Consider the following 24158-nt stretch of genomic DNA (forward strand, 5'->3'; position numbering starts at 1 on the left):
GCAAAATTAGTTTTAGCAGTACTGTTCCTGTTTTACATATGAGAAAATCTAGGCTCAGCGAGGTCAGATTCCAACCCAAATCACATATCTTCTCCTGGCCTTCGTTTTCTTTCGGGAGACATGGCCTCCCTAATATCGCATAATTACTTTGTGAAGTTAAAGAGCGTTGGGTGGAAATTAGTGGGGCAGATTGGAGATGACGTGGGTGGGGTGGGAGGATTCCAGGAGGGTACGCGCCTGGCCGGACTGGGATGATTTTGCGGCAGGCCTGGGACTCCCTTAGGCTGACCCAGGCTTCCCAAGTCCCTCCTAGAGCCAAGGGCCGGGGATTCTCAGGAGGCTCGGGCGAGCGGGCGGGGCAGGAGGCGGGGCGGCAGCAGGAAGCGGCCCGAGCGGCGCTCGGAGCGGCCTGAGCCCAGTGGAGCCCTGCAGAGCCCGGCCGGCCTCCATGGGCTGCGGGGGGCTGCACCCGGACCCTTGGGGCGCGGCACGCCCCTGAATGCACCGTGGGACGCAGGAGGCAGAGGCGCACCAGGCGGCGCAAGAGACGTCGGGAGGGTCCCGAGCCCCTCCGGGCAGGAACGCAGTCCTAGGCTAAGTGGGTTGCGGGGAAAGCGAAGCGAGCTGGGTGCCCCGGTTCGCAGGACCTCGGACTGCCAGGGGCTGGGGCCTCCGCGCGCCCCTCCTCTCCGGTCCGAGCCCCGCCCCTCCTCCTCCTGAGCTGGGCTGGGATCCTCCTCCTCCTCCTCCTCCTCCGGGACCTGGGACACAGCGTCGCGCGCTCCCCCCAGGGTGCCATGGCCTCCCGGCTCCTGCACCGGCTGCGGCACGCCTTGGCAGGCGACGGCCCCGGGGAGGCGGCGGCCAGCCCAGAGGCCGAGCAGTTTCCGGAGAGCTCAGAGCTGGAGGACGACGACGCCGAGGGCCTGTCCTCCCGACTCAGCGGCACCCTCAGCTTCACCAGCGCCGAGGACGACGAGGACGACGAGGACGAGGACGAGGACGACGCGGAGGCTGGCCCTGACCCGCTGCCCCTCGGGGATGGGACGTCAGGAGAAGACGCAGGCGAGTGCAGGAGGACGGAGGCGGGAACCCTGGGGCTGGATTAGGCCTCCATCCCTGCTGCGTTCCCAGAGCATCCAGGGCGCTGAGTTGATCCAGCTGAAACTCCCACACTTCTTAAAGAGCCTGGGCCACCTCTTGGTTGTGTGACCTTGAGAGAGTCTTAACCCCGCTCTGAGCCAAGTTTTCCCTTGTGTCAAGTGGGAGAACTCACTCTCATCTCAGAATTGGCTGCGGGCATTAAATGTACAGGGCCTGGGATCCGAATGGAAATAATGTATTAGCGATATTTTGAGGGTGGAGCTGTTAATTTAGCCCCTACTGTCTGCCAGGCACGGTGTTTGGCTTCTCGGTGCCTCTCTGCCCCTCAGTTTCCATTTCTGTAAAATGGGGGTAAATCCTGCCTCACATTGGGAGGATGAGTGAGGCCAGGGCAGTGATTGATGTCGACCCTGGCCCTAGGCCCATTGATATGACTGGTCATGTGTCTGCAGAACGGAGCCCCCCACCTGATGGGCAGCGGGGCAGTCAGCTCCTAGCGCGGCAGCTGCAGGATTTCTGGAAGAAGTCCCGGAACACCCTGACACCCCAGCGGCTGCTCTTCGAAGTGACCAGCGCTAACGTTGTCAAGGACCCGCCCTCCAAGTACGTGGTGAGTGAGGGTCCAGAACCCCTGGGCTGTGAGTCTAGAAGTATGGCTATGAGCAAGTAGGGAAGACCCCAACTTCCTGAGGGGTCTATGCAGTTATAAATGGCTACCTCGTTTACAAATGGGGAAACTGAGGTCAGAAAGGGGATGTAACTTGAGCAGATCCTCACACAAATGACTTAGTTTCCTTGAGACTGAGTGAAGTGGGGATGAAGGACCTTCCTCTTATCCTGGTTTTGAGACTAAGAGAACTGGTGTGTGCACTTCCCTACCTAGCCCACAAGGTTTTTGCAAATTGTAGCAAGATGTAAGATAGGGAGAGACAGATGTTATCTGGGTCAAACTCGAGATCCAAGTTGCATGAGCTGGTGGTTAAGTAAATAGGCTTTCAATCCAGACCAACCTTGACTCCCACTTATTTCCAGTTGTTTGACTCTGGGTGAGTTGTTTAATCTTGGTCATGTTCCGTTTCCTCATTATAGCAATGGGGAAAATGCAGAGGATTACAGCAGGAGTTAAATGAGACAGTGGACAAAAAGCCCTTAGCAGTATGCCTGGCATTATGAAGTGCTCAATGAAATGGTAGCTATGTCATTATTATTTAACTTTGGGTTGAAAATGTTTGTCATCTAGGGCCTGCTGTGTCCTTATAACACACAGGTGACTCAGTTCTCAGGCACCCGACCCTGTACAGAATAGTCTTGTCCTAAGGGCTAGACTTAGGGGGTTGGTGGAGGTTAGGATGAAGAGCAGTGTTGGGGAGGACCTTGGAGTCCCTTGCTGTTTTCCTTGCTGTTGAGAGACTGACTTGGAGAATGAGGTCTGCTCCTTTAATGCCCGCAGCAACTTCTGCTCCAGTCCCTTTTCAGGCCAGGCCTGAAAGGCGACTGAGCTGGCCACTCCTGTCAGTGGCAGCTCTCCATCTCTCACTCTCCTCCTCTTCACCACCCTTCTCCACCTCTGACTCAGCAGGAGGGGGCCTGGTGCCCAGTCCCACATCTGGGCCTCTCCACCCTTTTCTGTTGCTGTTAGTAAGCAAGGGCCACACCCATGGGGTGACTACTCCAATTTCAGCAGGGACCGACTCGGATTATTGAGTCTTTTAAAATTTTTTTTAAGACAGGGTCTCGTTCTGTCACTCAGGCTGGAGTGCAGTGGTGCAGTCATAACTCACTGCAACCTCCAACTGGGCTCAATTGAGCGATCCTCCCACCTCAGCCTCCCAAGTAGCTAGGACTACAGGTATGCACCACCACGTGTGGCCAGTGATGAAGTCTGAAGTGGCAAAGGTCTCAGAACTCTGGGGTGGACAAGGGTTCATACACAGGAAGGGGACACCAAGGAACAGCTCAGAGGCTGAGAGGAATGGGGGTGACTGTGGGTACCTGGATGGGAAGGGATGACAGGATAGAGCAGGATGGCCAAGTATGCCCCGGCCTGTGTCTGGAGAAGCAAGGCACCTCCTCTGTACGATGGGGACTCTAATTCCCCATTTAACTTGCGGGGGTGAAGGGCACAGGCTTTGGAGTCAGATCAACCTGGGTTTAAATCCCAGCTGGGCTGTTTTCCAGCTGTGTGACTTAGGGCAAGTCTTTGAGCCCTTTGCCCCCTCTTTGAGCCTGCTTCCTCAGCTGTCAGAGATAAGGACACCTTCCCTGCAGTGCTGTTGTGATGATTAAATGAAATCATAGATGTAAAGAGTGCTTGGTACAGCAGGAGGCACAGGGTAAGTGCTTGGGTAATGGAACCTCGATCATTCTCACCCATCTGGCTGCACGTTACAAGGATCAATGAGATAATGGATACAAAATGTAAACTAGATGAACATAAAGGCTTATTATATAGACCAGTGTGTCCTGAAGAAAATTGGTGTCCTAAAGTGTGTCCTGCAGAAAACTGGTTCCCTGGAATGTTAATAGCTGTTTCTTTTTTTTTTTTTTTTTTTTTTTTTGAGGCGGAGTCTCGCTCTGTCGCCCGGACTGGAGTGCAGTGGCCAGATCTCAGCTCACTGCAAGCTCCGCCTCCCGGGTTTACACCATTCTCCTGCCTCAGCCTCCCCAGTAGCTGGGACTACAGGCGCCCGCCACCTCACCCGGCTAGTTTTTGTATTTTTAGTAGAGACGGGGTTTCACCGTGTTAGCCAGGATGGTCTCGATCTCCTGACCTCGTGATCCGCCCGTCTCGGCCTCCCAAAGTGCTGGGATTACAGGCTTGAGCCACCGCGCCCGGCCAATAGCTGTTTCTAAATAAAGGTCTTGCAGGCAATATGTTCTGAGAATGCAGTTAAATGAGAATAAAGTAAGTTTCTTTATTGTTAAACTTTTTTTTTTTTTTTTGAGACGGAGTCTTGCTCTGTGGCCCAGGCTGGAGTGCAGTGGCCGGATCTCAGCTCACTACAAGCTCCGCCTCCCGGGTTTACGCCATTCTCCTGCCTCAGCCTCCCGAGTAGCTGGGACTACAGGCGCCCGCCACCTCGCCCGGCTAGTTTTTTGTATTTTTCAGTAGAGACGGGGTTTCACCGTCAGGATGGTCTCGATCTCCTGACATCGTGATCCGCCCGTCTCGGCCTCCCAAAGTGCTGGGATTACAGGCTTGAGCCACCGCACCCGGCCTATTGTTAAACTTTTTAATCCCTAATATTAATGTACACTGTGAATCTTTAAGAGGACAGAGTAGGCAAAACTAACTGACCAGGAGTGGCTAGAGCGTTGTCAGTTCCACAGAACAAATGTGAGAGAAAGATCTGGATTTGCTGTTAGGGTGCCTTTAAAATCTAACACTTGTTAACTCTCCTTTTAAACCCATTGGCTTGGAATTATCGGTTAATCCATATTCAGGTCTCAGACCTGGGAGGTGGGGAGCTTAGTGGTCATCTTGCTCAGTGTTTTCCAAACCTCAGTCATTCCAGTACCTCCCTGATTCTTGTCCTATCTAAAAGTGCCACTTGTACTCTTTTCTTCTTAACATTTTTCTTTAAATGAACCTATTTTTTTTTCTTTTTATTTGAGACAGAGTCTTGCTCTGTTGCCCGGGCGGGAGTGCAGTGGTGCAATCTCAGCTCACTGCAACCTCTGCCTCCTAGGTTCAAGCAATCCTTCCACCTCAGCTTCCTGAGCAGCTGGGATTACAGGTGCCCACCACCACGCCTGGCTAACTTTTGCATTTTTAGTAGAGATGTGGTTTCACTGTTGGCCAGGCTGGTCTTGAACTCCTGACCTCAAGTGATCTGCCCGCTTCAGCCTCCCAAAGTGTTGGGATTACAGGTGTGAGCCACTGCGCCCGGCCGAACCTATTTTTTTCTTTTTTTTTTTTTTTGAGACAGAGTCTCGCTCTGTCGCCCAGGCTGGAGTGCTGTGGCCGGATCTCAGCTCACTGCAAGCTCCGCCTCCCGGGTTTACGCCATTCTCCTGCCTCAGCCTCCCGAGTAGCTGGGACTACAGGCGCCCGCCACCTCGCCCGGCTAGATTTTTGTATTTTTAGTAGAGACGGGGTTTCACCGTGTTAGCCGGGATGATCTCGATCTCCTGACCTCGTGATCCGCCCGTCTCGGCCTCCCACAGTGCTGGGATTACAGGCTTGAGCCACCGCGCCCGGCCTTTTTTTTCTTAAATAAATTTATTTATTGAGACGGAGTCTTGCTCTGTCGCCTAGGCTGGAGTGCAGTGGCACGATCATAGCTCACTGCAGCCTCGAATTCCTGTGCTTACATGATTCAACTGCCTCAGCCACCTGAGTAGCTGGGACCACAAGTACCCAACTAATTGTTTTTCTTTTCTTTTTTGTTTTGTAGAGACAGGGTCTTGCCATGTTGCCCAGGCTGGTCTCGAACTCCTGGCCTTAAGCAGTCCTCCTGCCTCAGCCTCCCAAAGTACTGGTATTATAAGTATGAGCCACTGTGCCCATCCTTTAAGTAAGTTTAAAAGACAACTTCATAGCACTACTGCATGTGGAAAGTCTCACTTGCCACAGAGAGAAGCTGGCCATAAAAATAAAAGTAGTGGGCCAGGCACGGTGGCTCACGCCTGTAATCCCACCACTTTGGGAGGCTGAGGTGGGTAGATCACCTGAGGTCAGGAGTTTGAGACCAGCCTGGCCAACATGGTGAAACCCCGTCTCTACTAAAAATACAAAAATGAGCCAGGCGTCATGGCGCATGCCTATAATCCCAGCTACTCGGGTGAGTGAGGCAGGAGAACTGCTTGAACCCGGGAGGCGGAGGTTGCAGTGAGCGGAGATTGTGCCACTGCACGCCAGCCTGGGTGACAGGGCGAGACTAAATAAAGTAAGTAAGTAATACGTAGTGAAAATGAAACATATTAAATCTTGCCTAGATGCTGTTGCCTGAAGAAGGCCCTGACCTGAGATCCACTTTCTGGCTCTTTTCTAAAAATGGAGATGAGAAGTGTTAGAGAAGTAGGTTTTTTTTTTTTTTTTTTTGAGGCAGAGTTTCACTCTTGTTGCCCAGGCTGGAGTGCCATGAGCAATCTCGACTCACTGCAACCTCCGCCTCCCAGGTTCAAGCAATTCTCCTGCCTCAGCCTCCCAAGTAGCTGGGATTACAGGCATGTGCCACCACGCCCAGCTAATTTTGCATTTTTAGTAGAGACTGTTTCTCCATGTTGGTCTGGCTGGTCTTGAATTCTCGACCTCAGGTGATCCACCTGCCTCGGCTTCCCAAAGTGCTGAGATTATAGGTGTGTGCATGAGCCACTGCAACTGGCCCAAGAAGTACTTTTTTTTTTTTTTTTTTTTTGAGACGGAGTCTCACTCTGTCGCCCAGGCTGGAGTGCAGTGGCCAGATCTCAGCTCACTGCAAGTTCCGCCTCCCGGGTTTACGCCATTCTCCTGCCTCAGCCTCCCGAGTAGCTGGGACTACAGGCGCCCTCCACCTCGCCCGGCTAGTTTTTGTATTTTTAGTAGAGACGGGGTTTCACCGTGTTAGCCGGGATGGTCTCGATCTTCTGACCTCGTGATCCACCCGTCTCGGCCTCCCAAAGTGCTGGGATTACAGGCTTGAGCCACCACGCCCGGCCAAGAAGTACTTCTTAAAAAACCAAACTGAGAGCTGGCCGGGCGCGGTGACTCACGCCTGTAATCCCAGCACTCTGGGAGGCCAAGGCAAGCGGATCACAACAAGGTCAGGAGATCGAGACCATCCTGGCTAACACAGTGAAACCCCGTCGCTACCAAAAAATACAAAAAATTGTGGTGGGCACCTGTAGTCCCAGATACTCAGGAGGCTGAGGCTGGAGAATGGCATGAATATGGGAGGCCGTAGCTTGCACTGAGCCGAGATTGTGCCACCGCACTCCAGCACTCCAGCCTGGGCGACAGAGCAAGACTCTGTCTCAAAACAAAAACAAAAACAAAACTGAGAGCTTCTCAATTTGTAGTCAGAAAGATTAAAAACAATTATGCTCGGTGTGATGCTCATGCCTGTAATCTCAGCACTTTGGGAAGCCAAGGTAGGAAGATTGCTCAAGGCCAGTAGTTCAAGGCTACCCCTGGCAACATAGGGAGACCTCCATCTCTACAAAAAAAAAAAAAAAAAAAATTATTTTTTAAATAGCTGGGTGTGGTGGTGCATGCCTATAGTCCTAGTTACTTGGGAGGCTGAGGCAGGAGGAATGCTTGAGCCCAGGAGGTTGAAGCTGCAGTAAGCTATAATTGTACCACTGCACTCCAACCTGACCAATGGAGTGAGACCCTGTCTCAAAAAAAAAAAAAAAATTAAAAGGGGAACCACCTCCTGATTCTGATGCAGTGATATTTACTCTAGTGCACACCACCTAAAAACCTCAGGTACCGGCCGGGCGCGGTGGCTCAAGCCTGTAATCCCAGCACTTTGGGAGGCCGAGATGGGCGGATCACGAGGTCAGGAGATCGAGACCATCCTGGCTAACACGGTGAAACCCCGTCTCTACTGAAAAATACAAAAAAAAACTAGCCGGGCGCGGTGGCGGGCGCCTGTAGTCCCAGCTACTCGGGAGGCTGAGGCAGGAGAATGGCGTGAACCCCGGAGGCGGAGCTTGCAGTGAGCTGAGATCCGGCCACTGCACTCCAGCCTGGGCCACAGAGCGAGACTCCGTCTCAAAAAAAAAAAACAAAAAACAAAAAAAAACCTCAGGTACCAATACTTGTACATGTCTCATTTTTGTACAAACACTGACTTGACCGAGCACTTCCTTCACTAGAAACAGAAGCGGACCCAGAGGGGATGACCTTGCCTGAGGTCACACAGGGAGGGAGTAGCTGACCTTGGGTTAGAACTTGAGTCCTAGGCCAGTATACTTTTCACAGTTATGGCAGTTGTGGCTATCTACAGACCTGTCCTCTGGGTCTAGTTTGGAAAATCCTGACCGGGGATGTGGAGGCCAGGTGTCCAAAGTGGAACAAGCTCCACGCTGTTCCTAAAGAAGACCTAAGAGATTGGCCTGGGTTTCAGCTCTTGTCTGGTTTTCCAGCGGGGGCTGTCGGAAGAACTAACTGCTCTATGGGAAGGGAGTACAAAAAAAGGGCAGCAGCCCTGGGCACTGAAGCTCATCTCTGTCTTTCTCTCTTCTTGCTGCCTTGGGCCTGGGTCATTTCAGACAAACCTCAGGTAAGATGGGACTGGGCTTCCCCGCCACTGTGGCAGCAGCTCCCGCCCTCCTGGGTGCTATCCCAGGGGTGAAAGGAAGAGGTGGGGAGGCACAGCTGGGAGTGTGGGGGATGGGGAGGGAACGGGCCCATGGACAACTTGCATTTGCCCTGACACCCACCCTCCCTGCAGCTCTACACCCTCGCCGTGATAGGCCCAGGGCCGCCAGATTGCCAGCCAGCCCAGATCTCTCGCCGTTACTCGGACTTTGAGCGGCTGCACCGAAACCTGCAGCGGCAATTCCGGGGCCCAATGGCTGCCATCTCCTTCCCCCGTAAGCGGCTGCGCCGGAATTTTACTGCAGAGACCATTGCCCGCCGTAGCCGGGCCTTTGAGCAGTTTTTGGGTCACCTGCAGGCAGTGCCTGAGCTGCGCCATGCCCCAGACCTGCAGGACTTCTTCGTGCTGCCAGAGCTGCGGCGGGCACAGAGCCTCACCTGTACTGGCCTCTATCGTGAGGCTCGGGCACTCTGGGCCACTGCCTGGCAGCTGCAAGCCCAGCTGGGCACCCCCTCTGGCCCAGACCGCCCCCTGCTGACCCTGGCTGGGCTGGCCGTGTGCCACCAGGAGCTGGAAGACCCTGGGGAGGCCCGGGCATGCTGTGAGAAGGCCCTGCAGCTGCTTGGGGACAAGAGCCTCCACCCTTTGCTGGCACCCTTTCTGGAGGCCCATGTTCGACTCTCCTGGCGCCTGGGCCTGGACAAACGTCAATCAGAGGCTCGGCTCCAAGGCCTGCAGGAGGCAGGCCTTACCCCTACGCCACCCCCCAGTCTCAAAGAATTGCTCATCAAGGAGGTGCTGGACTAACCCTTGCCTAGATTTAAGGCCACTGTGAGGAGAGAGGTTGCCCCAGAATGCAGGGGAAGGACCCAATGAGGACAGAATAGCTGGGAGCCCCTAGAAGTTCCAAAAGAGAATGTGAAGCAGATCAAGGAAACTTCTGTTGAGCTGGGCTCAGGATGAGCTTTGGCTGGGGTTGCCCTGGTATAGTACAGGGAAGAAGTCTGACACGGTCTCTCCAGCTTATAAACAGCCAAGGGGCTGTGGCACAGGTCAGGGGCAATGTTCCCTTGTTGGTGGACCCCCAAGCTGGCGAGGCCTCCTGGTTGAAGGCCAGGGACTCTGCCCTGGAGTCCTGGAGTTGAGGGATGAAGGCAAGGTCTGACCCAGGGGAATTAAAAGCCAGCCACTCCAGTGGTATCAGTCTCTTTATTGGATGTGAGGGCCAAAAGGGACTGTAACTGCTGTCTCAGGAATGGGGCTAGATGGGAGGTTATTGAAGCCCCAGGCCAAGCTGGTACCTCTGGCTACAGCTTGCTCTCTGAGACCTGGGGCTTCACTCGGATCACGCCCTCCTGGGCACAGGTCACAGCTAGGACTCCATCCTGACGCCACAGCCGCCCATGGACCAGCCCCCGAGAGCCACCTGTGGGTGAGGTGAAAGGTGAGGATGGCCTGCTTCAGAACAGCCAAACGCATTTCTTTTTTTCTGAAACAGAGTCTCACTATGTTGCCCAGGCTGGTCTCAAGCTCCTGGGTTCAAGGGATCCTCCTGCCTCAGCCTCCTGAGCAGCTGGGATTACAGGCTTAGCACAGCACCACGCCCGACCTCCAAGTGGAACTTCTTGAAAAGGGTGTGACCCAGGGCAGGGCTGCCCCACACAAGGGTGCGCTGAGTGTCGTGGCTGCTCCAAATGCCCCTTCTTGAGCTTATTATGGACCATCATTGAGGGGTAACTCCTCCCACAGGAACCCCACTTGACAGTTTAAAAGCACTTTCACACCTCTGCTCGCTTCCTCAAAAAGATCACGGAGGGAGGAGCTCTGAGAACAGTCTCCTTCAACTGCTTGGCCAAGCAGAACTGCTATACCTCTGGCCACTCGTGTTAGGAAACCTATTGGCTCCCTGTATAATAAATCAAGCCACATCCTCCAAGTGGTAATTCATGAAAAATATCCCCACTACCACCACCAAGGGGAAGAAGGGGCTCAGCAGAGAGGAATTAAAGCCATGAGGTCTGGCCTCTTCCCTCCCCACCTGGAGATTCTTTCTCCCTTGCTGGCTTTGGGCCTGAGTTTGATGTTTATGAGGATGATTGCTGGTTTCCTTTACACATAGCAGAGCTCACTCAGTTCTCACCGTAGCCAAAGGAAGCAGTTATGTGTTGTCCAGTTTTCCAGACCAGGACTAAAATCCAGAGAGGGTCAGGAATTTGGTTTCATGATGAGGCCAAATCTGAACCCATGTCCTCACTTCAAGGTTATCAATCTTGGATTGGGATGCTATTGGTACGTGAGAGTACCCCTCATCTGAGTATAACGAGTCCTTAAGTTTTTCCCTTGGTTTGTCAAGCAAAACCTTTCTTCATTTGAAATGTACTCCCTTGGAAAGGAGGTCAGGGTTCTGAAGCTAGACATTGATGAATGAGTCTTGTTTCTCTCTGTCCCCTGCAAGGAATGTCCAAGCAGTGAGGCCCGTAGGGACCACTGAATGCTCCAACCCCAATCAGGTTAATCAGAGTCACTTAGAGAACTTAAAAATACAGTTTCCTGGACCTTATCCAAGACCTACTGAGTCAGAATTTGAGGGTGGAATCAGAATCTATTTTTTTTTTTTTTGTTGAGACGGAGTCTCGCTCTGTCGCCCAGGCTGGAGTGCAGTGGCCGGATCTCAGCTCACTGCAAGCTCCGCCTCCCGGGTTTACGCCATTCTCTCGCCTCAGCCTCCCGAGTAGCTGGGACTACAGGCGCCCGCCATCTCGCCCGGCTAATTTTTTGTATTTTTTTAGTAGAGACGGGGTTTCACCGTGTTAGCCAGGATGGTCTCGATCTCCTGACCTCGTGATCCGCCCGTCTCGGCCTCCCAAAGTGCTGGGATTACAGGCTTGAGCCACCGCGCCCGGCCAGAATCTATTTTGAAAAGGCGTCCCCAGATGGCAGTCTCATGGGCTGCCGGGTTTGGATACCATTGCTGTAATGTAACCCTCTTTGTTTAGACGAGGAAACAGGCTCAGACGGAAGACACGATTTGCCTATTGTAATAAAAAGAATCTGAACTGGTTCTGGGACTAGAACTGGGTCCCTGGGAGAAGGTGAATCACATTCCCAGCACATTCTAGCAATTTAGAGCAGAGCAGGTGTCCCAGCCTCACCCTCTCATTTTGAAGATGAAGATGAGAAAGCCTAGGAGGGAAGGAAAGGAAGTGACCTGTGCAGTGCCACACAGGAAGTCAGGGGAAGTCAGCATCTGCCACCCAAGGTCAGTGCCCTTGTCCCACACGGCCCCACACTCACCAGCCCAGGGGCTCTCGCACTCATAGAGCATCCAGTGGTCAGCTCGGAAGGGGGCGTGGAACCACATGGAATGGTCCAATGAGACCATGAAGTGCACCTTGTGCTGCCACTGGTGAGGCAGCAATGCAGTGCCCAAGAAGGCATAGTCGGAGATATAGGCGGCCACGCAGCAGTGCATCTTCATGTCACCCTCGCCTGCAACAGGTCCCCATCAGCCCTGGGCTCCTGGGCTTTCCAGCTCAGGACCTGCAGGGAGGTAGGGGAAAAAGGGACTCCCGTGCATGGGTGTGCAGACTGGTTGCTGCACAAGAGCACTTGGCCTACAGTGTGTATGTGTGACGGGGGATAAGTGCGATGGTGACATGGTGAGGGCAGGGGTGAGCACGGACTGAAATTCACCCAAGTCTCCCACACTAGGCCCCAAAAGGGGTGTCATCTTCCAGTTTGCACAAAGACACTTTATGGTTAGCAGCAAAGCTGGACAACAACCCCAGTGAGGTGCCTTGCCTTCCTCAGAAAGGCCTTGTGTTGGGATTATAGTCACCTCCACATTCTCCCCATGCAAAGGGCTGAGAGGCCCCAGGTAAGAAGCTAAGCCAACTTCCCCATCATGCAGATAAGGAAACAGGCCCAGAGAAGGGAACTCATGTGCCCAAGGTCACACAGCAAATGAGTGGTAGACCCCTTGGAGAGTGGTTTCCTCCCATCCCTGGGGTCGTCTTACCAATATAGCCCCGGGCTCGCACCCAGAACATCTGTTTGGGCTCCATTCTCTGCAGCTGGCTCAGGGGGGATGGGTTTATTGGCTTGATCTCAATGGGGACCTCCTGAGCAGCAATTCGATTGAGCGCCACTGGGTACCTCTTTTGGAGGTTAGGGTCCCTGAAAGTAAAGGGGAGAGGGATGGGGTGAGACCCAGGAAGAGAGGAAGTCACATCTGCATTACCTCTTCTGACTCCCCTCATTCTTCCACAGGGAAGATATCCCCAAAGCTCCCCTCCCCTCGTGCCAGGCAGGATAGTGCAGTGTTTGAATCCCTTCTTTGCCACTTATGAGCCATGTGGTCTTGTGCTAATTAGTAATCTCTCTGAGTCTATTTTCCCATCTGCAAAGTGTGGAGAATGATAGTAACCTACCTCATAACCAACACTGAAGTCAAGATCATGCATATCATGTATATCTAACCAACACATCATAGTAATAAGGCATACCCTATAATATGCTCTGTTCTAAGCATTGAACAACCCTGTGAGACAGGTACTATTACCCCCACTTCATCGGTGAAATAAGCAGAGTCCAACTAGCTTGCTTAAAAACTGGAGAGACAGGATTTGGACTCAGGCAATCTGGGTCCACAGTATGATTATTTTCTGTTTTTTTAGAGGCAGGGTTGTCTTCTCACCCAGGCTGGAGTACAGTGGTGCAATCAGTTCACTGCAGTCTCCAACTCCCAGGCTCAAGCCATCCTCTCGCCTTGGCCTCCCAAGTAGCTGGGACTAGAGGTGTACGCCACTATGCCTGGCTAATATTTTTTTCTCTTTTTTGAGATGGAGTCTAGTTCTGTCGCCCAGGCTTTGAGTGAGGCAGTGTAATCTCAGCTCACTGCAACCTCCGCCTCCCAGGTTCAAGCGATTCTCCTGCCTCAGCCTCCTGAGTAGCTGGGATTACGGGCATGCGCCACCATGCCTGGCTAATTTGTATGTGCGTGCGTGTGTGTGTATTTTTAACAGAGATGGGGTTTCACCATGTTGGCCAGGCTGGTCTCGAACTCCTGACCTTGGGCGATCCACCTGCCTTGGCCTCCCAAAGTGCTGGGATTACAGGCACGAACCATTGCGCCCGGCCCTATTTAATTTTAATTAATGTAATATAGCCACAAGTGGCTACAGACTACCTTATTGAACAGTACAGATCTAAATTCAAGGTCCTTTAACAATGTCTTCCTCTCATTTCAGCAAACGTGTCGAGTTGCAACCACACACCAGGCCCTGTGTTTTTTATCTGTTAACAGTGATATAACTACAATTCACTGCCATTGTGCTAGTTAGTACTAGCACACTAAGTGCCTTATCTCTTTTATTTCATTTAATCTTCACAGCAACCTTATAAGGTAGGAATATGATTAGCATCATTTTATAATTGAGACTACTGGCTCAGAGTGGGAAAGCAACTTGCCCAAACTCACACAGCTAGTAGGGACAAAATCTAGGATTGAATCCAGGACTTTCAGGTTCCCAAACCCACCTCTATCCCATCATACTCTGCTGCCTCCCCAGTATCTAGCATGAGATAGAGACACTCTCTCCTTATGATACAGCTAAGAAGTAGACAGGGCAGAAATGAGCATTTCCTTTTTTTTTTTTTTTTGAAATGGAGTCTCACTCTGTTGCCCAGGCTGGAGTGCAGTGGCTCGATCTCAGCTCACTGCAAGCTCCACCTCCCAGGTTCACGCCATTCTCCTGTCTCAGCCTCCCAAGTAGCTGGAACTACAGGTGCCCACCACCACGCCCGGCTAATTTTTTGTATTTTTAGTAGAGATGGGGTTTCACTGTGTTAGCCAGGATGGTCTCAATCTCCTGACCTCGTGATCTGCCGACCTCGGCCTCCCAAAGTGCTGGGATTACAGGCGTGAGCCACTGCGCCTGGCCAAGTATTCCCTTTTTTTTTTTTTTTTTTTTTTTTTTTTTTTTTTTTTTTGAGACGGAGTCTCGCTCTGTCGCCCAGGCTGGAGTGCAGTGGCCGGATCTCAGCTCACTGCAAGCTCCGCCTCCCGGGTTTACGCCATTCTCCTGCCTCAGCCTCCAAGTAGCTGGGACTACAGGCGCCCGCCACCTCGCCCGGCTAGTTTTTTGTATTTTTAGTAGAGACGGGGTTTCACCGTATTAGCCAGGATGGTCTCGATCTCCTGACCTCGTGATCCACCCGTCTCGGCCTCCCAAAGTGCTGGGATTACAGGCTTGAGCCACCGCGCCCGGCCAGTATTCCCATTTTTTAGAAGAAACTAGGGCGCTGGGGAGTTGAGCACTGTCCCACAGCAGGTGAGCATTAACAGAGGCACAGTCCTGGCTAGAATCCATGTGTCTGTCCTGTGTCTGGACCGAGAGCTCTTTCCCCTGCACCAGCATTTTTCAAACTTTATTAGGTATGATCCAAACAAATATATTTTACCAGGTATTCAAAATATCTAACATGCTCCCTGGTGGTCTAATGGTTAGGGGAAAATACATATTTGTATTTTTGTATATACGTTTTATATACATAAAACATGCAGGTGGCTGATGCCTGTAATCCCAGCACTTTGGGATGCCAAGGCAGGTGGATCACTTGAGGTCAGGAGTTTGAGACCAGCCTGGTCAACATAGAGAAACCTGGTCTCTACTAAAAAAATACAAAAATTAGGCAGGCATGGTGGTGTGTGCCTGTAATCGCAGCTACCTGGGGGGCTGACGCATGAGTATCGCTTGAACCTGGGAGACAGAGGTTGCAGTGAGCCGAGATCACGCCACTGCCCTCCAGTCTAGGCAACAGAGTGAGACTCTGTCTCAACAAACAAACAAACAAAAAAGACATGCACTAAGGCAAAAGGGAGTGACCAATCAAAAACACAGGCCATAGCTCTGCAGCTCTCTAGAGGACACTCACTCCTGGTGCACATTAAGTCCTAAGCTGCTGGACCAGGGGCCTGAGGGAAGAGAGGGAATCACTTAGGGGACTGGGGAGGTGGTATTTACCAAGTGGTTACAGAAGTATTTCAGTATATATTTACTTTTTTTCCCAGATATGGGAAAATTATGGCTCATGCCTATAATCCCAGTACTTTGGGAGGCCGAGGTGGGTGGATCACCTGAGATCAAGAGTTCGAGACCAGCCTGGCCAACATGGTGAAACGCCATCTCTACTAAAAATACAAAATTCCATCCTGGCTAACGTGGTGAAACCTCGTCTCTACTAAAAATACAAAAAAAAAAAAAAAAATGAGCCAGGCATGGTGGCAGGTGCCTGTAGTCCCAGCTACTTGGGAGGCTGAGGCAGGAGAATGGCGTGAACCCAGGAGGCGAGCTTGCAGTGAGCTGAGATGCGCCACTGCACTCCAGCCTGGGCAACAGAGTGAGACTCCATCTCAAAAACAACAACAACAACAAAAAAAAAATTAGCCGGGCGTGGTAGCAGGTACCTGTAATCCCAGCTACTTGGGAGGCTGAGGCGGGAGAATCGCTTGAGCCTGGGAGGCAGAGGCTGTAGTGAGCCAAGATGGTGTCACTGCACTCCAGCTTGGGCAACAAGAGCAAGACTCCGTCTCAAAAACAAACACATAAACAACAACAAAACAACTATATGTATATATATGTGTATATATATGTGTATATGTGTGTATATATGTATGTGTGTGTACATATGTATATACATGTATGTGTGTGTATATGTATATATGTGTATATGTATATATGTATGTATGTGTATATATATGTATGTGTGTGTGTGTGTATATATATATTTTTTTTCTTGAGACAGAATCTTGCTCTTGTTGCCCAGGCTGGAGTGCAATAACATGATCTCGGCTCACTGCAGCCTCCACCTCCCAAGCTCAAGCGATCCTCCCACCTCAGCCTCCTGAGTAGCTGGGACTACAGATGCGTGCCCCCGCGCCCGGATAATTTTTGTATTTTTTGTAAAGACAGGGTTTCATCATGTTGCCCAGGCTGGTCTTGAACTTCTGGGCTCAAGTGATCCTCCTGCTTGGGCTTCCCAAAGTGTTGTTATAGGTGTGAGCCCCCACACCCAGCCCCAGCTTTATTTTTAAATTAGAGATGGAGTCTTGCTGTATTGGCCAGGCTAGTGTCCAACTCCTGGTCTCAAGCAATCCTCCTGCCTTGGCCTCCCAAAGTGCTGGGATTATAGGTATGCACCACCGCACCTGGCCAAGCCCTTCATTTTATACCATGGCCCAATACAGACACACACCAGGAACACACACAACTAAACCTCAAGTTTCACAAAAGGATTCTTGCCCTTAATACATACATATTATTCACTCCAATATCTTCTTTTCCTTTTTTTTTTTTTTGAGACAGAGTCTTGCTCTGTTGCCCAGGCTGGAGTACAGTAGTGCAATCTCGGCTCACTGCAAGCTCCATCTCATGGGTTCACGCCATTCTCCTGCCTCAGCCTCCCGAGTACCTGGGACTACAGGTACCCACCACCATGCCTAGCTAATTTTTGTATTTTTAGTAGAAACGGGGTTTCACTTTGTTAGCCAGGATGGTCTTGATCTCTTGACCTTGTGATCCACCCGCCTCGGCCTCCCAAAGTGCTGGGATTATAGGCATGAGCCACCCCGTGCCCAGCCCCAGTATCTTCTTTTCTAATCTGTATTTTTTAAATGCTAGTCAAGACCCACTGAAGGATTCCATGACCCACAAACAGATAGGAGCTGCATTTTGAAAGGTCTGCCATGGAGCCTCCAGGTTTCTCACCTTAAATACTGGTCAATGAGGGTCTCACAGTCAAGCAGCTCTTCTGGTGGTGGCACAGTGGGCATGGAGAACTGGTGCTGCATAGGGCTGGGCTGGGCCTGCTGGAAGGAGGCCTGGCAGATGAAGATGGGCTTCCCATGTTGCACAGCCTTCACAGAGCGCACTGAGAAGCTCGACCCTGTTCGTGTCCGCTCCACTTGGTACAGTACTGGCACGTTTGGGTCCCCTGCAGTAGGCACAAGGGCACAGTGGGTCCACAGGCCCTGTCATCATGATAATGCCTGACAGATACTCTATGACTCATCTTCCATTCCATTTCATCTCGGTAACTACTCACTGAGGTCTGCTAAGGTCCAGGCACTAGAGATACAGAGAGACCACCAAGCCCTGTCATCAGGCTGCTCCCTGTGCAGGTGGAGCTTTTCTTGAACAGCACAAACTGCAGAGACATTGACAGATTCCTTGCATTCAAATCCTGGCTCTACCACTCACCAGCTGTGTAACCCTTCACTTCTCTGAGCAGTGTGCTCATCTGCAAACTGGGGATCATCATGGTGCTCATCGCTTACAGGATTTTAATGAAATGAGTCCATAGTTGTAAAGTGTTTAGCATAATATCTGGCACATAGTGAGGGCTCTATATGTGTTTGTTAAATAAAATTAATACTCCTTCCAGCCGGGCGTGGTGGCTCAAGCCTATAATCCCAGCACTTTGGGAGGCCGAGATGGGCGGATCACGAGGTCAGGAGATGGAGACCATCCTGGCTAACACGGTGAAACCCCGTCTCTACTAAAAAATACAAAAAACTAGCCGGGCGAGGTGGCGGGTGCCTGTAGTCTCAGCTACTCGGGAGGCTGAGGCAGGAGCATGGCGTAAACCTGGGAGGCGGAGCTTGCAGTGAGCTGAGATCCGGCCACTGCACTCCAGCCTGGGCGACAGAGCGAGACTCTGTCTCAAAAAAAAAAAAAAACAAAAAAAACTCCTTCCTTCTATCTTGCTCCATCTGTGCCTGGGATCTTGTCATCAGTCCCAAACCATTATTCTAGATCAGGGAACAGTAAATCTAGTCTCCAGCCTATTTACTGTTTATTCTGTTGTTGTTTTCTTTTTTGAGAACAAACAAAGGCTATTTATTCAGAGCTTGTTCTTTTTTTTTTTTTTTTTTTTTGAGATGGAGTCTTGCTCTGTCACCCAGGCTGGAGTGCAGTGGCGTCATCTCGGCTCACTGCAACCTCCACCTCTCAGGTTCAAGCGATTCCCGTGCCTCAGCCTCCTGACTGGCTGGGACTACAGGGGTGCACCACCACACCCAGCTAATTTTTTTTTTTTTAGAGACAGAATCTCACTGGCAAAACCTAAAATGTTTACTATCTGGCCCTTCTAGAATGTTTGCTGATCTTGTTCGGAAATCTTTAAGCTCTAAATTTACCTCTATAGAGAAAAACTAAAAACAAAAACCCAACTAATTAATGTTAAAATGAACGTTTTTAGAAAAATAACTGATTTGATAAATGGCCAAGGACCAACCCTCCCCCTCCCCCATAACATCTTTTATTTAAAAATGTAATTGAAACTTTTTTTTTTTTTTGAGATGGAGTCTCAATCTGTCGCCCAGGTGGGAGTGCAGTGGCGCAGTCTTGGCTCACTGCAACCTCCACCCCCCAGGTTCAAGCGATTCTCCTTGCCTCAGCCTTCCGAGTAGCCGGGATCACAGGCTCAGGCCACCATGCCTGGCTAATTTTTTTTTTTTTTTTAATGGAGTCTTGCTCTGTCACTCAGGCTGGAGTACAGTGGCACGATCTCAGCTCACTGCAACCTCCACCTCCCGGGTTCAAGTGAGTCTCCTGACTCAGCCTCCCAAGTAGCTGGGATTCCAGGTGTGCGCCACCACGCCCGGCTAATTTTCGTGTGTGTGTGTTTTTTTTTTTTTTTTTAGTAGAGATGGGGTTTCACCACATTGGCCAGGCTGGTCTTGAACTTTTGACCTCAGGTGATCCGCCCACCTTGGCCTCCCAAAGTCCTTGGATTACAGGTGTAAGCCACCATGCCCAGCCAAAAAACAGCACTGGTTTTAATATCTGATATAGCTGGCAGAGTCGCATCACAAACAGATAAGAGCACTCCCCTTTTTGCCTTGCAGCCAGGAAGCTCGGAACTAAACGTATGAAACTGCAACAGTATGGCCAAATTTTGACATGATCGTTTCTCCCAAATCCCGTTACTACTGGCCTGATGTCCTTTGACTTTTAATATTCCCATAATAGCTACCAATTATTTTAGCTATCTTGCAGTCTTTCAAGACATAGGCAGGGGCACAAATAATAATAATAATTATTATTTTTTGTTTTGATGGAGACAAGTCTCACTCTGTCGCCCAGGCTGGAGTGCAGTAGCATGATTTCAGCTTACAGCAACCTCCGCCTCCTAAGTTCAGGCAATTCTCCTACCTTAGCCTCCAGAGTAGCTGGGACTACAGGCACATGCCGCCATGTCTGGCTAATTTTTTCTATTTTAGTAGAGACTGGGTTTCACCGTGTTGCCCAGGCTGGTCTCGAACTCTTGAGCTCAGGTGATCCACCCGCCTCGGCCTCCCAAAGTGCTAGGATTACAGGCATGAGCCACCACGCCCGGCCAAATAATTATTAATTTTGAAATGGTAGCTTGGACACAGCTCATTTCACGCTGCTCCTAGATGGAGAATTTCCAAGAAGAGCATCTTTTCCCCAAAACCTGGGATGGGTACCCTGGCAGTTCTCCCATTGTTTAGAATTATCGCCCAAGAGTTTAAGAGAGAAGCAAAGAAGCAGGAAAGAGTTTGGCACTCGAAGGCACATAAACCAGGTTCATATCCTGGCTCTGCCTCCTTGGGCACTGTGGGAGCTGGTTCCAAACCTCTTCGGGTCCCAGTTTCTTTAGGTAAGAATGATGGCAGGAATGCCTGCCATCCATGTTTACTTATGAAGACTAAACAAGATAAGGCACACAATTATGCTCTGTATTATACAAATTTTAATTATTTTACAAAAGTTAATCATCAAAAACTAATATTTATGGAAAACTAGATTATGCCAAGCCCTGCACTAGATACTTTACAGGCAAAGAAAGATTCATAGCATTCTTTCATCACAGGATGAAGAGATTCAGAGTTCAATGCCCCCACCTCCACAAAACAAAACAGCCAGGTATTTCACTAGGCTGGAAGGATTACAATATCAAAAGGCTGGTACTCACAACCAAATTAAAGAAACAAAGCACATATTTACTCCCAACTAGCATAAAGATAAGAAGCTGGCTGAGCCCAAGGTTAATATTCAAATACTTTATAGCAGTGACTGGGGGCCGAGAAGGGGGGGTGGCAATCAACTCCTCAGGGATAAGGAGTAAGGGACACGGGACAGTAAGAAAAACATTACAGGTATAACTTTCATATTTATAAAATGAAGGGGGAACCCGAACCCCACTGTTTTCTTAATACAAATCACATACTGTAAAGGTCCACAAACTTCTCAGCTGAGGATCTATACAGAACACATGGGGGCATCTGCTCTAAGGGTAAGAGGGAAGGAGAGAAAACAGTTTTTTTGTTTTTGTTTTTTAGCATAGGTTTTGCTTTTATTTTCCTTTTATTTATTTTTCTGTAGAGACAAGGTCTCGATTTGTTGCCCCGGCTGGTCTTGAACCCCTGGGTTCCAACAATCCTCCACATTGGCCGCCCAAAGTGCGGGGATTATAGGCATGAGCCACCACACATAGTTTTTGTTGTTGTTGTTGTTGTTTTTGCTCAGGCTGGAGTGCACTGGCCGGATCTCAGCTCACTGCAAGCTCCGCCTCCCAGGTTTACGCCATTCTCCTGCCTCAGCCTCCCGAGTAGCTGGGACTACAGGCGCCCGCCACCTCGCCCGGCTAGTTTTTTGTATTTTTTTTTTTAGTAGAAACGGGGTTTCACCATGTTAGCCAGGATGGTCTCGATCTCCTGACCTCGTGATCCACCTGTCTCGGCCTCCCAAAGTGCTGGGATTACAGGCTTGAGCCACCGTGCCCGGCCACCACACATAGGTTTTAAGTGACTTTATTTGACCCCAGAGCTATAAGAAGCTGTAGAGATCATTCCACTAAAATACCCCTGGTCCCACCCTTCTCCATTTTATAGCTGAAGTAAACCAGGCTGTGGGGCGGGGAGCTAACCTCACAAGGCCGCATGGTAAATTACAGACAAGGCTGAAGCTAAGCCCTACATCTTTGGTTTGTTTTTATTGACCCGATGCTCAGTTGACAAAAGAAGCCTTAGATGCCTTGATTCTCAGGCTGGTGCTCGCTTCTCCAACCCAAGCTGCCCTACCTCCGCACCTCTAGCAGAGGTTACAGCACGCTGAGAACCTAGCACAGCGCTTGGCACTAGGAGCTATGTTAAGAATGGAAGCACAAAAGGTCCACAAGGAGCAGTTAAGCAACAAAGTCTTGTGTCATTATCAGCCAGACATCAGGTACCCAGTGAGTCCCAGCAGGTGTGAGGTCCAAAGCTCATTGTTAGCCCCAGACTTTGTTCCACCGTAGACACTTAGGGTGGAACTCCGTGTGTGTCTTAGGGTGGAACTCCGTGTGTGTCTTAGGGTGGAACTCCGTGTGTGTCTTAGGGTGGCTGTGTCCGCCATCCCTCCCCCTTGTCCTCCAGTCTCCCTCTCTTCCCTTTTGACCTCAGCCCCCAAGGCTAGAATGGCTGCTGGGCTACCAGGGCTGGGTTGGGGCAGGAAGTGGGGGGTTTACCTGCCCGAACAAAGTAGCAGTGCAGGGAGTGCACGTGGACGTCTTCACTCACAGACTTGGCTGCAGCCACCAGTGCCTGGCCCACGATCTGACCGCCAAACAGCCTCTTGGTCGGTACCCAGTAATGCCTTCCTCTGTAGGGAGAGGGGGAAAGAGGGAAAGACTTGGGAACTGGGCCAAATTCTACCCTCGCTGAGACTCTAGTGCATGATCTCTTCACCTTATTGGGGTTTAAGATCCTTTTGAGAATATGGTAAAAGCCACAGGTCCTTTCCCCAGGCAAATATCCTTATGCATAAAAATCTTCTGGGCCAGTTGCAGTGGCTTACGCCTGTAATCCCAGCACTTTGCGAGGCTGAGGCAGGTGGATCATTTGAGATTAGGAGTTCAAGAGCAGCCTGATCAACATGGTGAAACTCCGTCTCTACTAAAAATACAAAAATTAGCTGGACGTGGTGGCACGCACCTGTAATCCCAGCTACTCAGGAGGCTGAGGCAGGAGAATCACTTGAACCCAGGAAGCAGAGGTTGAGGTGAGCCAAGATCGCACCACTGCACTCCAGTCTGGGCGACAGAGTAAGACTCCATCTCAAAAAATAAAATTAAATAAATATATAAATGAATAAATAACGAGAGCCCTCAGACATCAAGTTTAACTCCTTCAGTGTACAGATGAGAAAACTGCAACTTGGACCCAGAGATGAAAATGCTTGCCCAGAATGTAGGCCCATTGGAAGCTGAATAATTATGTTTCTAGCCTCCCATGTCCCAGCTGTTTGGCATTTTCTGTAACAATGAGTTACAAATAGCCCTCCATGACCTGGCAGGTGGCTCTTGCCTGTAATCAATCCCAGCACTTTGGGAAGCCGAGGTGGGAGGATCGCCTAAGCCCATGAGTTCAAAACCAGCCTGGGCTCCAAAGTGGGGCCTCATGTCTACTAAAAATAAAAAAGTTAGTTGGATGTGGTGGCGAGCACTTGTGGTCCCAGCTAAACGGGAGGCTGAGGCAGAAGGGTCATTTGGGCCCGGGAGGTCGAGGCTGCAGTGAGCCATGTTCGTGCCACTGCACTCCAGCCTGGACAACAGGGCCAGATCTTGTCTTCAAAAACAAAAATCAAATAGCCCTCCAAGAAGTTATTTATAATTCCTTAAGTGGAAGAAAGGGAGTTCAAAGTAAGATAACTTCCAGTAAAGCCAGGAGAAGCCTTGGAGGTCAAAGCTGTTAGAAGCCTTGCTGCAGGGGCTGGAGGCAGTGGCTCACGCCTGTAATCCAAGCACTTTGGCAGAGGTGGGCCGATGACAAGACCAGGAGTTCGAGACCAGCCTGGCCAACATGGTGAAACCCCGTCTCTACTAAAAAAATTAGCTGGGCCGTGGCGCGCCTGTAATACCAGCTAATCAGGAGGCTGAGGCAGGAGAAATGCTTGAACCCGGGAGGCGGAGGCTGCACTGAGCCGAGATCACACCACTGCACTCCAGCCTGGGCAACAGAGCAAGACTCCCTCTCAAAGAAAGAAACCCTCGCTACAGTCAAGAACTTCAGCGATGCTGGGAAGGAAACAAACATGCTTAGGCCTCAGGATAAGTAATGAGATACCAGACCCACCAAATGGTACTGGGGGCGGGATATTGTGAGAGGAAAAGGATACTGAAGACGCAAGGAGCTGCCGCGTCCGTTTTAACGTTGATCCATCAGCTGTGTGCCCTTGGGCAAATCACTGCCCTCTCTGTGCTAGCTCCCCTGTGAAGGCTTAGGGCAGGCTGCCGAGCAGGGTCTCTCAGGTCACCACTATATTTGCTCAGATCTCCAGGACTACCTAGAGATGGGGCTGCGCAGACCTCGCGGAGAGGAAAGGAGGAAGCCAGAGCAGCGAGGACAGCTCTGTCGGGGGCGCGTTCTCTCCTAATCGTGGCAGAGGGTGCATCCAACGCAGAGCCATCCTAGTCCCGGAGCCAGGGGCCCCGCGGGGCGGCAGTCAAGATCAAGAGTTTCTGCCCTAAAGGAGGGGATGCTGGGCAGGAGCTGCCAGCTACCTGAAGAGATCCTCGTCCAGCGGCTCGAGGTTGAGCACGGTCGTGACCAAGACGCTACGGAGGTCCCTAGGGGGATCGCCGCGGTCGCCACAGCCCTGCTCATCTTCTGGGGCCTGCGGGGACGACATCTAGTTCAACGCTGCCTGCCCTGAACACCCGCTCCGCGGAAGACGCGGAAACGTACACAGAACCTGACGCTTCCGGTAGATTGCCCTGGTAACCGGAAGTCTCCTGCAGACC

The 24158-nt window shown here is 51.0% G+C and overlaps 2 protein-coding genes across 6 annotated transcripts; one reads left to right on the forward strand and one right to left on the reverse strand.

The window, feature by feature from the left end:
• The first annotated feature begins 290 nt into the window (after window positions 1–290).
• On the forward strand, window positions 291–10687 carry SNX21 (sorting nexin family member 21). 4 transcript variants are annotated; one of them, XM_033186575.1, is made up of 4 exons: window positions 291–598; window positions 792–1065; window positions 1557–1714; window positions 8484–9549. In XM_033186575.1, the coding sequence occupies exons 2-4, from the start codon at window positions 798–800 to the stop codon at window positions 9156–9158; spliced, it is 1101 nt and encodes a 366-aa protein (XP_033042466.1). In that variant the 5' UTR covers window positions 291–598; window positions 792–797; the 3' UTR covers window positions 9159–9549. The 4 variants fall into 4 exon arrangements, with proteins under 4 accessions (XP_033042466.1, XP_033042467.1, XP_033042469.1 ...); XM_033186576.1 differs by adding an exon at window positions 8302–8312 and having other exon boundaries at window positions 304–1065; window positions 1557–1707; window positions 8484–9022; XM_033186578.1 differs by adding an exon at window positions 8302–8312 and having other exon boundaries at window positions 361–1065; window positions 8484–10687.
• ACOT8 (acyl-CoA thioesterase 8) lies at window positions 9542–24136 on the reverse strand. Of its 2 annotated transcripts, XM_033186580.1 has the most exons (6): window positions 23919–24135; window positions 21885–22018; window positions 17120–17345; window positions 12370–12527; window positions 11646–11840; window positions 9542–9777 (listed from the first exon to the last, which is right to left on the reverse strand). In XM_033186580.1, exons 1-6 carry the CDS (start codon window positions 24044–24046, stop codon window positions 9659–9661), a joined length of 960 nt encoding a protein of 319 aa, XP_033042471.1. In that variant the 5' UTR covers window positions 24047–24135; the 3' UTR covers window positions 9542–9658. The 2 variants fall into 2 exon arrangements, with proteins under 2 accessions (XP_033042471.1, XP_033042472.1); XM_033186581.1 differs by lacking the exon at window positions 21885–22018 and having other exon boundaries at window positions 23919–24136.
• Between the last annotated feature and the right edge of the window lie 22 nt (window positions 24137–24158).

The sequence above is a fragment of the Trachypithecus francoisi genome, unplaced genomic scaffold (assembly GCF_009764315.1).
Source record: "Trachypithecus francoisi isolate TF-2019V2 unplaced genomic scaffold, Tfra_2.0 Lachesis_group21, whole genome shotgun sequence".
Lineage (NCBI taxonomy): Eukaryota > Metazoa > Chordata > Mammalia > Primates > Cercopithecidae > Trachypithecus > Trachypithecus francoisi.